Consider the following 12987-nt stretch of genomic DNA (forward strand, 5'->3'; position numbering starts at 1 on the left):
GCTGATATCCGATATTTAACTTTATCGCTAATATCAGCCAATACCAATACCATGCCGATAATATTGTGCATCCCTAATTTTTATTATAATTTTTTTTAATTAAAAAAAGACACCTCACTTCCTGGTTTTGAAGAGATAATAGTGAACTCAGTAGAAGTCAGTGAGAGTTTGGATGTGCACACTCTGTATGAGATTTAAGAGAAAACCACAAGTCCTATAACAGTTAGACCCACTGGGTGAAAAAAGACAAAGATACAGACATTTGAAGAACAAACTGAAAAGGAAGTGGAAAGTTTCAGAGAATAAGGAGAGTTTGTTTGCAGAATATTTTAATCCAACTTTTACTTACTGAAACTTTGCTGAATGATGTTTTAAATTTTGTTTATGCCATTTGAGGCACTTTTGTATGTTTTTTTAATCTGCAGAACGTGAAGCAAACACAATTAGTGCATTTTCATGCGTTCAAGTCATTATTTATTTTCATCACAGTTTTTCAACGTTACTGTATATCACATGAAGACCTAAAACAACAATGGAATGTACAAATACTAAGCCAGTACAGCCGGTTTGTAAAACATTATGTAAATAAAATTGCTACAAAGTTATTTGTCATTACTACAGTGTTAATACATGCTGATCTTTGATATGCAAAACTATTCAAATTGAAACTTTAATTTGTCTTTGTGTTTAATCACAGTGTTCCTTTGCTGCTCTCTGGCTGATTAAAAATGCATTCATCTGCAAAGAGCTTTTTATTAGTCCTTTAATTAGAACGAGGCTTAAGCTGCACGGCTCCTTGGCTTAAGCAGGATTACAGGAAGTGTCTGTGCAGCGACTGGACCTATTTTTATTCTCAGCCTGCACCTCTCACTGAGCACATTTGCATCCTAGAACATGAGACTATTTTTAGGTGCGTGGTCCACATAAGCATTTGTTTACATGTTTTTACTCCACAGATGCTGATGTCACCATGACCATGGGAGGTCTTTGACTCAGTTGCCATGAGGTCCTCTCTCATCACTTCATAGTTTGAACCAATAGATGGGGAGTTTTCCAAAAATAACAATGTGATTTGCAGAGTGGTCTCGCCCTCAGCCGGCCGTGTGTGAAGGTAAAAAGAAACACACAAACCAGTTTCACACTCGCACACGATGAAGCTGCCTGCAGCCTGGATGAGTAAGAAGACCGAAGCATGCAGGACTGTGATCTCAACAGACTCCATTTGATGCAGTGGAGCAGCTTCCATCAGTGACAGAGCTCCTCACCTTACTGAGGAAGCTTCTTCCAATTTTTTAGCCAGGAGCTCATTCTTTTGGTCCCAATCCTCATCTAACATCTTCAACCACCTTCTTCACCGTGGTAGACTGGAGCAACACCCTCATTACTCAGGATGGGAGACTGCGACAAAGTGAAGATTCAGTGCAATCTGCTGGCTTCCTTAGATAGATACAGTAACTTTACTAATTGGACAAAGTTAAGTCAGGTCATCTGGATGGTTTCTTTTTTGTTGTTGTTGAAACGTTTCGTCCTTCATCCAAAGGACTTCGTCAGGCAGAGGAGCCACAACAAACTCAGTCCCACTCACATAGTGGCACACATCACCAGCAAACTGGTTGGCCCACCATGTGACTGTGCTGCTTGTGGGACTGTGTTTGTTGTGGCTCCTCTGACTGACAAAGTCCTTTGGATGAAGGACGAAACGTCTATAAAAAAAATAAAATAAATAAATATACCATTCAATTCAATTCAGTGTATTCATGTAGCGTCAAGTCACAACAGAAGTCATCTCAGGGCACTGAACAGAAACATTCATATATATAAAAATTAAGTTAATAACATTATTTATCTGAGCAGCAGACTGCTTTGAATTTAACTTCATCACAGACTCTCATCTTGAGCAAGCATGAAGGTGACAGTGGAAAGGAAAAACTCCCTCATGAGGAAGAAACCTTTAACAGAACCAGGCTCAGGACAAGAGGCCATCTGCTTCGACTGGCTGGGTTTGAGAGGAACAGGAAGGAGGAACAGATACACAATGGCCGGTGGAGAATCACATGTTAAGATAGAAATAGTATCAAATGAAAACTATTCAATTTTAACAATTCATTTAAGTAAATGAGGTCAATTTGTCCTCTAGCAATCTAAGCCTATAGCAGCATAACAAGCCAACCCTAACTATAGGATTTATCAAAAAGGAAAGTCTTAAGCCCAGTCTTAAAACTGGATAATGTGTCAGCCTCACGAACAAAAACTGGAAGTTGGTTCCACAAGAGAGGAGCCTGATAACTGAAAGATCTTCCTCCCATTCTGTTTTTGGAATCTCTAGGAACCACAAGTAAACCTGCAGTCTGAGAGCGAAGTGCTCTGTTAGGAAAATATGGAACAATAAGATCTCAAATATAAGATGGAGCTAGGTTGTTGAGAGCTTTGTAGGTTAGAAGTAAGATTTTAAATTCCATTCGGGATTTGACAGGGAGCCAATGGAGAGAAGCTAAAATTGGAGAAATATGATCTCTCCCACTAACTCCAGTTAAGACTCTGGCAGCAGCATTTTGGATCAACTGAAGACGTTTTAAAGAAGTATTTGGACATTCAGATAACAAACCATTGCAATAGTCCAGTCTAGATGTGACAAATGCATGAACCAGTTTTTCTGCATCATTTTTAAATAAGATGTTTCTAATTTTAATGATATTACACAGGTGGAAGAAGATGGTTCTAGTAACGTTCTAGTAACATAAGTCAGGTCCAGATGACCTGATTTAACTTTGTTGGATTTTAACTGGATTATTGAGAATGAACTTTGATGTTTACTAATTGGCTTTTTATATAAATATGAATGTTTCTGTTCAGTGCCCTGAGACAACTTCTGTTGTGACTTGGAGCTATATAAACAAACTGAATTGAATTACTGCAGACGAGGGTCTGATGCAAAATATGTCAAATAACAAAAAGGTTTGCAGCCTGACTGCAGCTGAATAACTTTTTTAAATAACTTCCCCATCACAATCCAAGCCTAGATTCTTAGTCGAATTCTGTGATTAAACTCAAAGCCTCAGCAGCTCAATGCTCCGTTGTCTCAACACCCTGCACAGTTTAGGTCAAACAGCCCGAAGCAAAGAGGTCATTACAAGCACCAACCTGAGAATTCTTTACTGACCTCCTGCTCGCCTCCTAGAGCTCATTAGCCAATCACAGTGCTCCACACATGTGGGGGGTAGATTAGGGCCAATAAAGGGCTATGCCTGCCAGCGGGGACAGACAGAGATTTACGTGGTCCATATAAAAAGGCCAATAAAGGACTAGCTGGCATTTTAGGCAGGTGGGAGGGATGAACTCCTAATATCTCATCGGCACTAATCGACACACACAAATGGAGCGGTATAATTTTATATGTGGGCAGAAATGCAGACTGGCTGAGTGGTGAGGGATAATGTGATGTGGTTCTCCTCTGGCTTCATTGTTTCTTGCAATAAGCTGAGTAACTGTTCACAAAAATCAAGTTAAATCCACCCCGGAAACAGGTCACTAAACACACCACACAGCTCTGACTTGGTAGCAGCTTAATCTTCATTTTCTCTTTTGCTGGGACGTCTGAGATATATTATGTCTGGTTCCAGTCCAATTAGTGTCCCCGTCCAGCCTCCCGTCTCATTTCACTGTGTCTTAATTAGGCGTGGCTGTCAGCTAAAGGAGAAAGAACGTTTCCCCGGTGTTCTTTCATGCCCTCACACAGCCTTAACATGCAGATTCCTCTAAACTCCCCGCAGATAACATGATGTATGTCACACATTCACACAAAGAGAAAAAGCAATATGCTCAAAAGTCTGCTTTAATAATCAGAGTCTCACAATAAATCACAAGCTGACTTGTTTTATTAGTTTATTACACAAAATCAAAATAAACAACAAACTAATTGATCCTAGCCAACACGCAAAAAACAGAATGACATACATGAGTTTGAGAGGCAATAATGAACTGTTTATGTTCATAGCATGTTAGCGTTAGAGTCATGTAGAGTTAGTATAATTATTAAAATGGTGGGCAGGCTGCAGACTGATGAAGTCTTCTGGATGGAAGACAAAATGTTTCTCCCTTAAAGAAACTGGTCCAGATGACACGATTTAATTTTTTTTGATGCAGCTGAAATTCTTTTTTTCTTTTTTTACAATAACTGAATGAATAACAATTAGATGAAACTTCACAGAGAAGTTGAATTAAAAGGGATTACTGCGCTGCTGAGAGCTGAATGGCAGAATCACACGAGACTGAGTATTTAAGATGAATCAGAATGTCAAAAAGACGAAACATCTTATTCACTTGGCAAACAAGAAGGATGTTTGACTAACCCTACTGGTCAACTTTTGATTTATTCCACTTGGTGTGACAGTGGTGGTTTGATTTTCTTAGAGATCAATCAAACTACGCAAATCTCAACTTTGTTACACACAGGAGATAAAACCCAATATGCTGCTGACAAACTCACAATGAGCCAAATAAACACGGTCAGGTTATCTTAGTCAGAGCTTTAGCATCAGACAGAATCAGAATCAGCCTCCTGCATCAGTCATCGAGGTCCAACAATTCAGAACCACCTTTCAGCTGTGCCACAACAGACTCATATTTATGTAAGGGATACCTCAACACAAAGGTGACGTATAATACAATAATGAGCAGACACAATTTTAAATAATGAAGTGGAGGTTCTGATCATTTAATCCATATGTAATATTTAAAACGACCAGCAGAGGGCGAAGTGCTGACGGTGAAAACGTTTGATAGAAGACATTTATCATCTTGGGATGTTCAGTCATCAAGATGAGTTTTAAATAAGAAAAATAAACAGATGGTGGGTGTAGAAAGAGACTGAAATGAGATCATCAGAGCAGGAGGTTATTTGAAATCAGAGTTATTTTTGAAGCCTCTGAGGTTTCCAGTTTTAATTATATTATTGTATAATCCAGTATCCAGGGAAATAAAGAGCTGTTTGAATATCTGTGCTACGTCTCAAAACAATAAGTGTAATTATTCCTTCATCACACCACAACGTGACGAAGGAATCCTCCCCAAAGTCTGATCTGCAGAAGTCTTCAAAGCTAAAACTGAAAAGATTCAGTGTGAATTAAAACTGACTTAAGTTAGTTGTTACTGACAGCAGATCACATCTTTACTACAGATTGAGTCATAAGATAAGAACAATAGTCCACTCTGCCATGAAAGGAAAACAGACAGAAAGACTGAGAATAAAAGAACAGATGGAGGTGACACGGTGATGAAGAGGAAGATGAATCCAACAGAGAGCAGAGAACAGAAACAGCTTGCGTGTGCTCTGTGACATGTGTGTGTGAATAAGTTAGACCTTTTGTCTGAGCAGCTTGCTGCGGACCCGGCCCCATAGCTTGGCCCCTGTGTTGGTGTGCCTCTTGAGCACGGGGGTGTGCGGTGGGCTGGACTGGCTGTGCTGGTGTGGGTCCACGCAGCAGTGCTGCTCCAGTCGCTCGCACACAGAGTTCAAGTTTACATCCGACACCAGGATCTCCGTCATTCCAGAGCCGCTGGATCCCCTCTTCCACCGAGACACAGGTGGAGGAAGTGCTCCTCCGCTCGCAGGGGTCCTCCCGTTACCTTGTCACTGATCGCAAGACCCGGTGCCGAAGAGTCTACCTCGTGTGAGTTTTTAATTCAGAGAACAAAAAGTTGAAGGAGGAGAGGAAAACAGGATGCTGCCATGACCTCCCTGAGGAGCGTGAGGGTAAATCCAGGTGTGATCCTTGATCTGTGAGTTCATTCCACAGTCAACCCGCAGCATCTCCTCACTGAGAGATCTGACTTCCACAACGGCAAACACTGATGCAGAGAGCAGGAGGGAGGCAGAGGGAGAGGGGAGGGGGAGGAGGGGAGGGCTGAGTGAGCTCCCTGAGCAGTGCTGCTGCTCCAGATGTTGATGGACACACCTCCAAAGAGTGGGGGAGGAGGAGGCAATAAATAGAGGATGGAGGGAGGGAAAGTTAAAAACAAATCGTGTCTTCTGGTCAGTTCTTTGACCCTTTTTAACTTTTCCCACAGCGATACACCCTGCTCAGGAAGTGATGAGAGAGGTGGAAAAAGAGAGGCTCCAACCGTTGAGGCTAAAGTTTGAAGACAAATCAGTATAATGGGGATGACTTTCAGCTACTACTACACAAAATTCTAGCTCGATAGTAAAATTTACTGTTATAGGTTTAGGTTTTTGTCTTTCCTAAAATCAATTGGCTGAGGGGGCCACCTTGAACTGGTCCAATTCCAAAAGTTAATCAGTTGTAGATTACATCCAATTTTAGGAAAATTTCAATAAAATCCATCCAGTGGTTCATGAGATGTTTCGTTAACAGACTGGCACAAGCACAGGTAACCTAATTGCATGCCTTTTGGCAGCCATCAAAAACATCTTACTTTTCCCCATTCTCCTCCTTCATGTGTGTCCTCTCCACACTCCTCTGATTTCAACTGGTTTTATTATTTTGCTGATAACACTTGAGCGTCGTGTCAAGTAATTTCCCACACAGACAAAAACCAGAGTGATGATGTCATCAGTAGGCGCACAGCAGACAGTATGATACCGTAGTGCAAGAAAACATGTGGGCTTGTCTGTGGTGATAATAAAACAGTCAGAAAATGAGAGGGGCGAGCAGCTCTGTGACCGAACGTATAGGAGACGGGGTGGGGTGAGGTGGTGGTGGTGGTGGGGGTAGCTTTATAATGGAAGAGACCTCAGCCAACCCTCAGCATGGTTTATTTTTAACTCAGTGTTTGTAACTATGAGACATACACACACCATGCGTCACAACTTGGAAAGAATGTCTGGGAAAACCATGGTTTTACACTGGGAGACAAGTTGGGGGGGGGGGGGGGGGGGGGGGGGGTGTAAGATATTTTAGGCATAGATGAGAAAGAAAAGGACCAAAGAGATAACTTTGTGTTTGTTAACTCTTAGCGATTTCAAAGGCTTTTCATTTTAAAGAGCTTCCATCGAATCGACAGATAAAAAACAGCTCACATTGTATAAGAGCACAAGATCAGGTCTTCCCAAGTGTTGGTCTGTGGACAAACATCTCACTTGTTGTAGAAATAGAATGCTCTTTCATAAAACAGTTCTGCAAAATGTCTGAAAAGATCTTCCCATAAAAAAATAAAATAAATAAAAAATCACCAATGGAGCCGGTAACATCCCGCACAGAAGTGAGCTTTCAGAAATGTAGCAACTGTTTTGGCTCACTACCTCACTATGACCAGAACCACCAGGTTCTGCAACAGTTTCATCCCATGAACTCACAGACTGCTGAACTCAGGTCACTAATGAAGTGACCACAACAGAAAACACACACTGACAGACCTAAGACCAAAGTCTATATATTTATGTAAATTATATACTCCTACACTGCTGTGGAGAAATAAAAAAAAATATCATTCAACTTTGTATGACAATAAAGTTTATATTAAATATTATTATTATTATAATTATTATGTGGCACAAAGATGCATCACGGGTGGGTTGGCTTCGATACCCCTCAAACCCGCAGTCCATTCAGAAATCCCACCGAGACCGGAAGGTGCCCAAATCTGGGTTTCAGGTATTTTGTGAAAGAACCTGGATTGGAAATTTTAGTCCGAATCGAGCTAAGACTAATTTCACATCAGTTTCAGTATACTGAATGATAATTTGTTTCAAACTGACCAAACAAAACCTCCTAACTTTACCCGTATAGTAATATTTACAGCAGATGGAGCTATTAACATACAATGCAATGTTAGAAAATCCACAGTTAGAGAGGACATGAAGGTAGTTGGAGTGAGGACAGAGGACGCAGAGGACAGAGTGAGGTGGAGGAGGATGACTCGCTGTGGCGACCCCTGAAGAGGGAAAAGCCAGAAGAAGAAGAAGCAATGTTAGAAAATCCAACGGAAACGCAGTGAGAAAGAAAATCGACTTAAATGTTGTTCGAGAAGGCTTAGCAGAACAAATATTGAGTAATTGAGTAATCTGCAACCAAAAACAATCAGCTGTGACTTGTGCAGGTGGGACAGGTGAAGCAAGTTTAGCTAAATTTACCATTAATCATTTAAAGCTACACCTTCTACTCTCCAGACACAGGTAGCTGTAAGTTACCCTATTTTAGCTTCCTCCTTTAAGCTTCCTAAATGTCCAAACAACCTGACAAGGACTAGGCCTGTCACATCACAAATGTTGATGGGCGATTAATTGTCTCAGAAATTTTTGCAATAAAAGATAATATTGTTTGAAATTTGACAATAATTAGTAATTATTGTCAAATTTAAGAAGAAATGTTGAATTTTGTGTGTAGTACCATTTTTAACCACCGGATGACAGTTAAAGACTGTTTGAACTGAAGGATGGATAGTGAGGGAGCGAAAAATAGAAAAAAAAATAGGAGGGAGGCCCCTTGACGTGACGGGCTGTCTCTCTTCAGTTCTCAAAATGGCGGACGCTCGGTGTGGTTTCAGCTCTTTAACATAGCATTTTTCACACAAAGCCTTTAATAAAAATCAGTAAAAAAAATTCTCGGCTTCTTTTTGCAGAGAAAAATAACTATTTACACGAAGGCACAGGTTTCAATCATGAATTTTGAAGCTTCGACAAGATGGAGTTTTTTTTCTCCAGGTTGGCCTGTTAGCTTAGCTTGTAGCTTAGCTGCTTTTAACGATCCAAAAACATGATTTTTGATGGTTAAAATGGATTTAAAAGAGAAAAGAGACAGGGAGGGGTCATTGAAGAGCACCGGAGTTAAGCCTTTTGTCATCCAGTGTCTTCAGTAGAAAGAGAGTCACAAAGAAACGATAAAGCCGATAAATGAAGATGAGGTCGATGATTTTCATTTATCATGTGATTGATTTATCGCGACAAGCCTACCGATGAGCATCAACAGCATCTGGTTGATCAGTTCATCCAGAGTCCAACAAACACCTCGCAGTCCATCACATCAACTAGCTCACTGAGCGGAGAAACGTCTACATGCTGTTTCAGCTCTGTGGTTATTTTGTGTATAAAGAGTTGATCAAAAATCCATTCTTCCCTCTAAAAGGCCTTGTATGGACAAAAACACACAGCAGAAATAAATGCAAGCCTTGAGGAAATGAGCTGTGTGGGGCCTTTAGCTCTGAGACATGGGACTGATTAAGAAAACTTGCAGCACAACAGAAGGACGGGTCCAACAGGGAGATAACTGAGTTCTAGTGGGAATAGAAAACTTCATGAAAGAAAAAGGTAATTAGTGAGAGGTTAGATCCTTAGGATTTTAGTTATTAGTGCTAAGTTTGATAGAAAATATGTGTCACCTGTGTCAGGTCAGCAGTCAAGTTGTTAGGGAATATTTTTGAACATACCATTATTACCATTATAAAAACTGGAGTATGTCTTTTTATAACTGTTTATTGTTGTCGCTGTTGTCCATTGTTGTCATCACTCTTTGTTGAAATCAGGTCTCTCTTGTAAATGAGTCCTCGAGGCTCAATGGGATTTACCTGTCTAAATAAAGCTTGAATGAATGAATTACATTAAATTTCTTAGAGACTTAGTTTTGTATTTCCTTTGTTAGTTAAACCAGTTAGACAGTGGTTATATTTTCCTTTCAAAAACTACAATTTTAGTGCCTGTGCTCTGAGATCAGGATGTTAATTATAGATGGGCTGGGTGGGACGGCCCCTCATAAAGCTGCTCCATACGACCACACAGGAGGGTGGAGGCTTAAACCAGGTCTGTTTCCAAACACTGATATTCTGTTGGCTTTGTGATCCTCCTACTCTGACTCAGTCCAGCTGAGACATTTACACATAAAAGTCTTAACTTTCAACCTTATGTCCTGTGAATATTGTACAGCTGCTGCATTTATAATTAATTGTAAATAGTCCAGATTTATGTAAACTTGATCAAGGTTCTTCAAAGTATTTTACACATTTTTCATTGACTTCTTTACACCAAGTCTTTTATATTATAGTGTTCACCAATAAACATATTAGAGCTCAGTGAGAACTCATTGTCTTGCCCAGGAACACTTAGGAACAGTGCTCAGGTTGAGAATTCAACCCTCAACCCTCCAGTATAAAACAACTTCCATATAAGATGGCTTAAGCCATTTTTATACTGCCTTATCGCCTTCATCCTTGTGTAGAATGAACATATTGTCATAGCTCTGCTCTCTGTCAGCTCCTCTGTCATGCTGCACACTCAGTAATCACTCAACTCATGTCACCTGTCACCGCTCATTATCCCACAGCTCCACCACCTGGTCCAGTCAGTACTTAAGCTCACTCATTCCTCTCAGTCTGGGCCAGATTCTCTATCCTGTCTCATCAGCAGTAGACTTTCCAGCATTCCATTGATTGACTCATCACGTTCATGACCCTTGCCTTGACCACGACCACGCTTTTGCCTCAGCCCTCGTCTGTTTTTGCTCATCTGATCAGGTACCGACTCATGCTCTTGTTTTTTGACTCTCTTTTTTGGATCACGTACTGGATACTTCTGCTGAACAACTGACTTCACGGTATGAACTCTGCCTTTCCCTTCTGACTGTTTTTTGGATCACGGATTAAAGGTCAAGCTCATTCTGTATCACGGACTTATCCTTACCCTGAATCTGATTCCCACAGATTCATTTCCCCAATTAGTCTTTTTCCCCCTGCATCTTCTAACCTTTATCTTTTAGTTGCAAGCCTGTTGGACTCCGTTCCAGTGGACCTTAACATCAGTTCTACTTCTACTGGCAGCCCGCCACTACAACACTACCCAATCTCGAACTACCAATCAGAAGATCGGAACCAGCCCGGAACCGGACCTACTCCAGAGTTTTACTTTATTTCACAATAAATCTTTTAACCCTCTCAGTGGTTGTTGTTGTTGTTTGCGATCCGGCCTCTGGTTCATGACACATATGCTGATATATATTCATAAATTAAACGGATTCTTTCATTTTTCTGGACTGTATAATGTACGCGCATTGAATAATTAAAAATGTAACGTGAGACGTTAATTATCTTTGACCCATCAAAATGAACGTGGTCATTTATTTTCAGAATCAAAATTTAACATCACACATTTACATTAATTGGCAAAAATATGAAAAATAACAACAGCTTATTTAGCAAGTTTTACAAGGAAGACCATACGGCGATGGTTGAAAACCTCAAGCTTCACCACAGACATTTCTAAAAATATCTGGAATGATTTCTTAGCAGATAGAAGAGTTTAAAGATTGAAGTTTAGAGGGAGGGAGATGGTGTGTGTGTGAGTGAAAAGTGTTGACAGAACGGCACCCTCCATTCGACCCAGCTTTCCTCGGTACGCTCGGTAGTGAACTCGACTCATTACCTCTCTGATGATGAATCAGTGGAAGCGGAGCTCCAGTTAAGCTACCGGTCCAGCGTCTCCGTAGGATGGCAGAGAACCGTCCGGAGTGGTGGCGGGACTTCGTCAACAACAGTTCACCTCACGAGTGGACTTCACATGAGTGGAGTCCGTCAGAGTTCCACTCAGAGGTGGAAGATGTCATAATCCCCAATACTCGGAAGAGCTCTGGATCATATCGGGATTTTCCTGTTTCCCAAACGACTGGAGCTGCAAACTCTCCACCCGACTCCAACTGGAGGTGGAACCTCTTGCAGAACTCTGTGAACTAGGAAGTGTTGCACCTTTTAAAAAGGGTCACTTCCGGTTCATTTGAGGACTTTCTGATTGGTCGATGGACCAACAGAGGTGTGTTTTTGTGATGTAAGGTGTTATTAAAAAGTCAAGGAAAAAGATTAAGATTGTTTAAGAACAGACAAAAGATATTATGAAGAACTCAGACTTCGTGGAGTCAATTCTCTAGTATCTTGCTGTAAAAGTTAAACATGACATTTCTTTTTCAGTAAACTTGCAGTTGACCGAAACTTGAACTTTGACCAACTTACACACTTGCTCATTGAAGACAGAAAATCAGACAATGCATCATTAACCTGATTTCTTCTTTGAATGAGGATTAAAAATCATTATTACTGTTTCACAGTTGATTTAAAAATGAGTAGTTCACTTCAACATTTAAAAATGGTTTGAACTAAAAACCCTTTGATTATCAAACATTTGTAAAATAGTAATGATAATAGAAAAGAGAGTGTTCTTTCACTTGATTAATTCAAGAAAGAAAGTCTCAGGATGGGTCAACCTGTATTTCTGGATTCAAATCAATGAAATGACAGTTTCTGTCCCATAAGGTCCTTAAGGTCAAGATTTGACCTCAGGCCTACTTCACTACACTTGAAAGCGGGACGATCATGTAATCCCCTAGGTCTGTGTGTTTTTCTTAAAATATCTTATTAACTATTGGACAGATCGTAATGTAAATCAGAAATTAATCGTTCAATAATGAATGAAGAATTAATTTCTCTGCTGCAAGGGAGTACCCTTCTGAGTCAGCCCAATTCAACATGGCTACCACAGCTAATCGACTTTAGCAAACACATAAATGTCTAAAACTCAGTCACATTTGGTGTGGAAGTGACAGAGTCATTCTCAACACATACTCTGAGTGCTAACTGATCAAGCACGATCTGTAAAACTTTACTGAAAATTATATCCATGTTCTGTAAAATATACAAACTTAACAATTGGTCAGGTATGATGGTTTAACTGTGTTAAAAAATGAAAAAAATAAATTGTATTTACAAGTGTATGATAAAAAAATATATATGCCGTATTTTTCAGACTATAAGGCACACTTAAGATCCTTTAATTTTCTCAAAAATTGACAGTGAGCCTTAGAATCCGGTGCGTCTTACGTATTAATTCTGGTTGTGCTTACTGACCTCGAACTAATTTTATGTGGTTATTGTGAATGAGTTGAATAAAGTTTGACTTGTATATGACTGTTTTGTTTTGCTTAATGCGCCGTATAATCTGGTGTGCCTTATAGACCAAAAACACTGTAGGCTATATGATAAATATATATATATATA

At 40.1% G+C, this 12987-nt stretch overlaps 1 protein-coding gene across 2 annotated transcripts in view; it reads right to left on the bottom strand.

Moving 5' to 3' along the window:
- abr (ABR activator of RhoGEF and GTPase) overlaps positions 1-12987 on the bottom strand; it is a 212122-nt gene that overhangs the window by 9672 nt on the left and 189463 nt on the right. Inside the window, exon 1 of one of the 2 annotated variants that reach the window (XM_037688040.1) lies at positions 5360-5545. The exons of the other annotated variant lie outside the window; for it this stretch is intronic. Within the exon in view, the coding sequence (XP_037543968.1) occupies positions 5360-5545 (186 nt within the window). Of the gene's footprint in view, positions 1-5359; positions 5546-12987 lie in introns of those variants that run through there. 2 annotated transcript variants of the gene reach the window in all.

Source organism: Nematolebias whitei, chromosome 14 (genome assembly GCF_014905685.2).
Source record: "Nematolebias whitei isolate Nwh7 chromosome 14, NemWhi1, whole genome shotgun sequence".
NCBI classification, from domain to species: domain Eukaryota; kingdom Metazoa; phylum Chordata; class Actinopteri; order Cyprinodontiformes; family Rivulidae; genus Nematolebias; species Nematolebias whitei.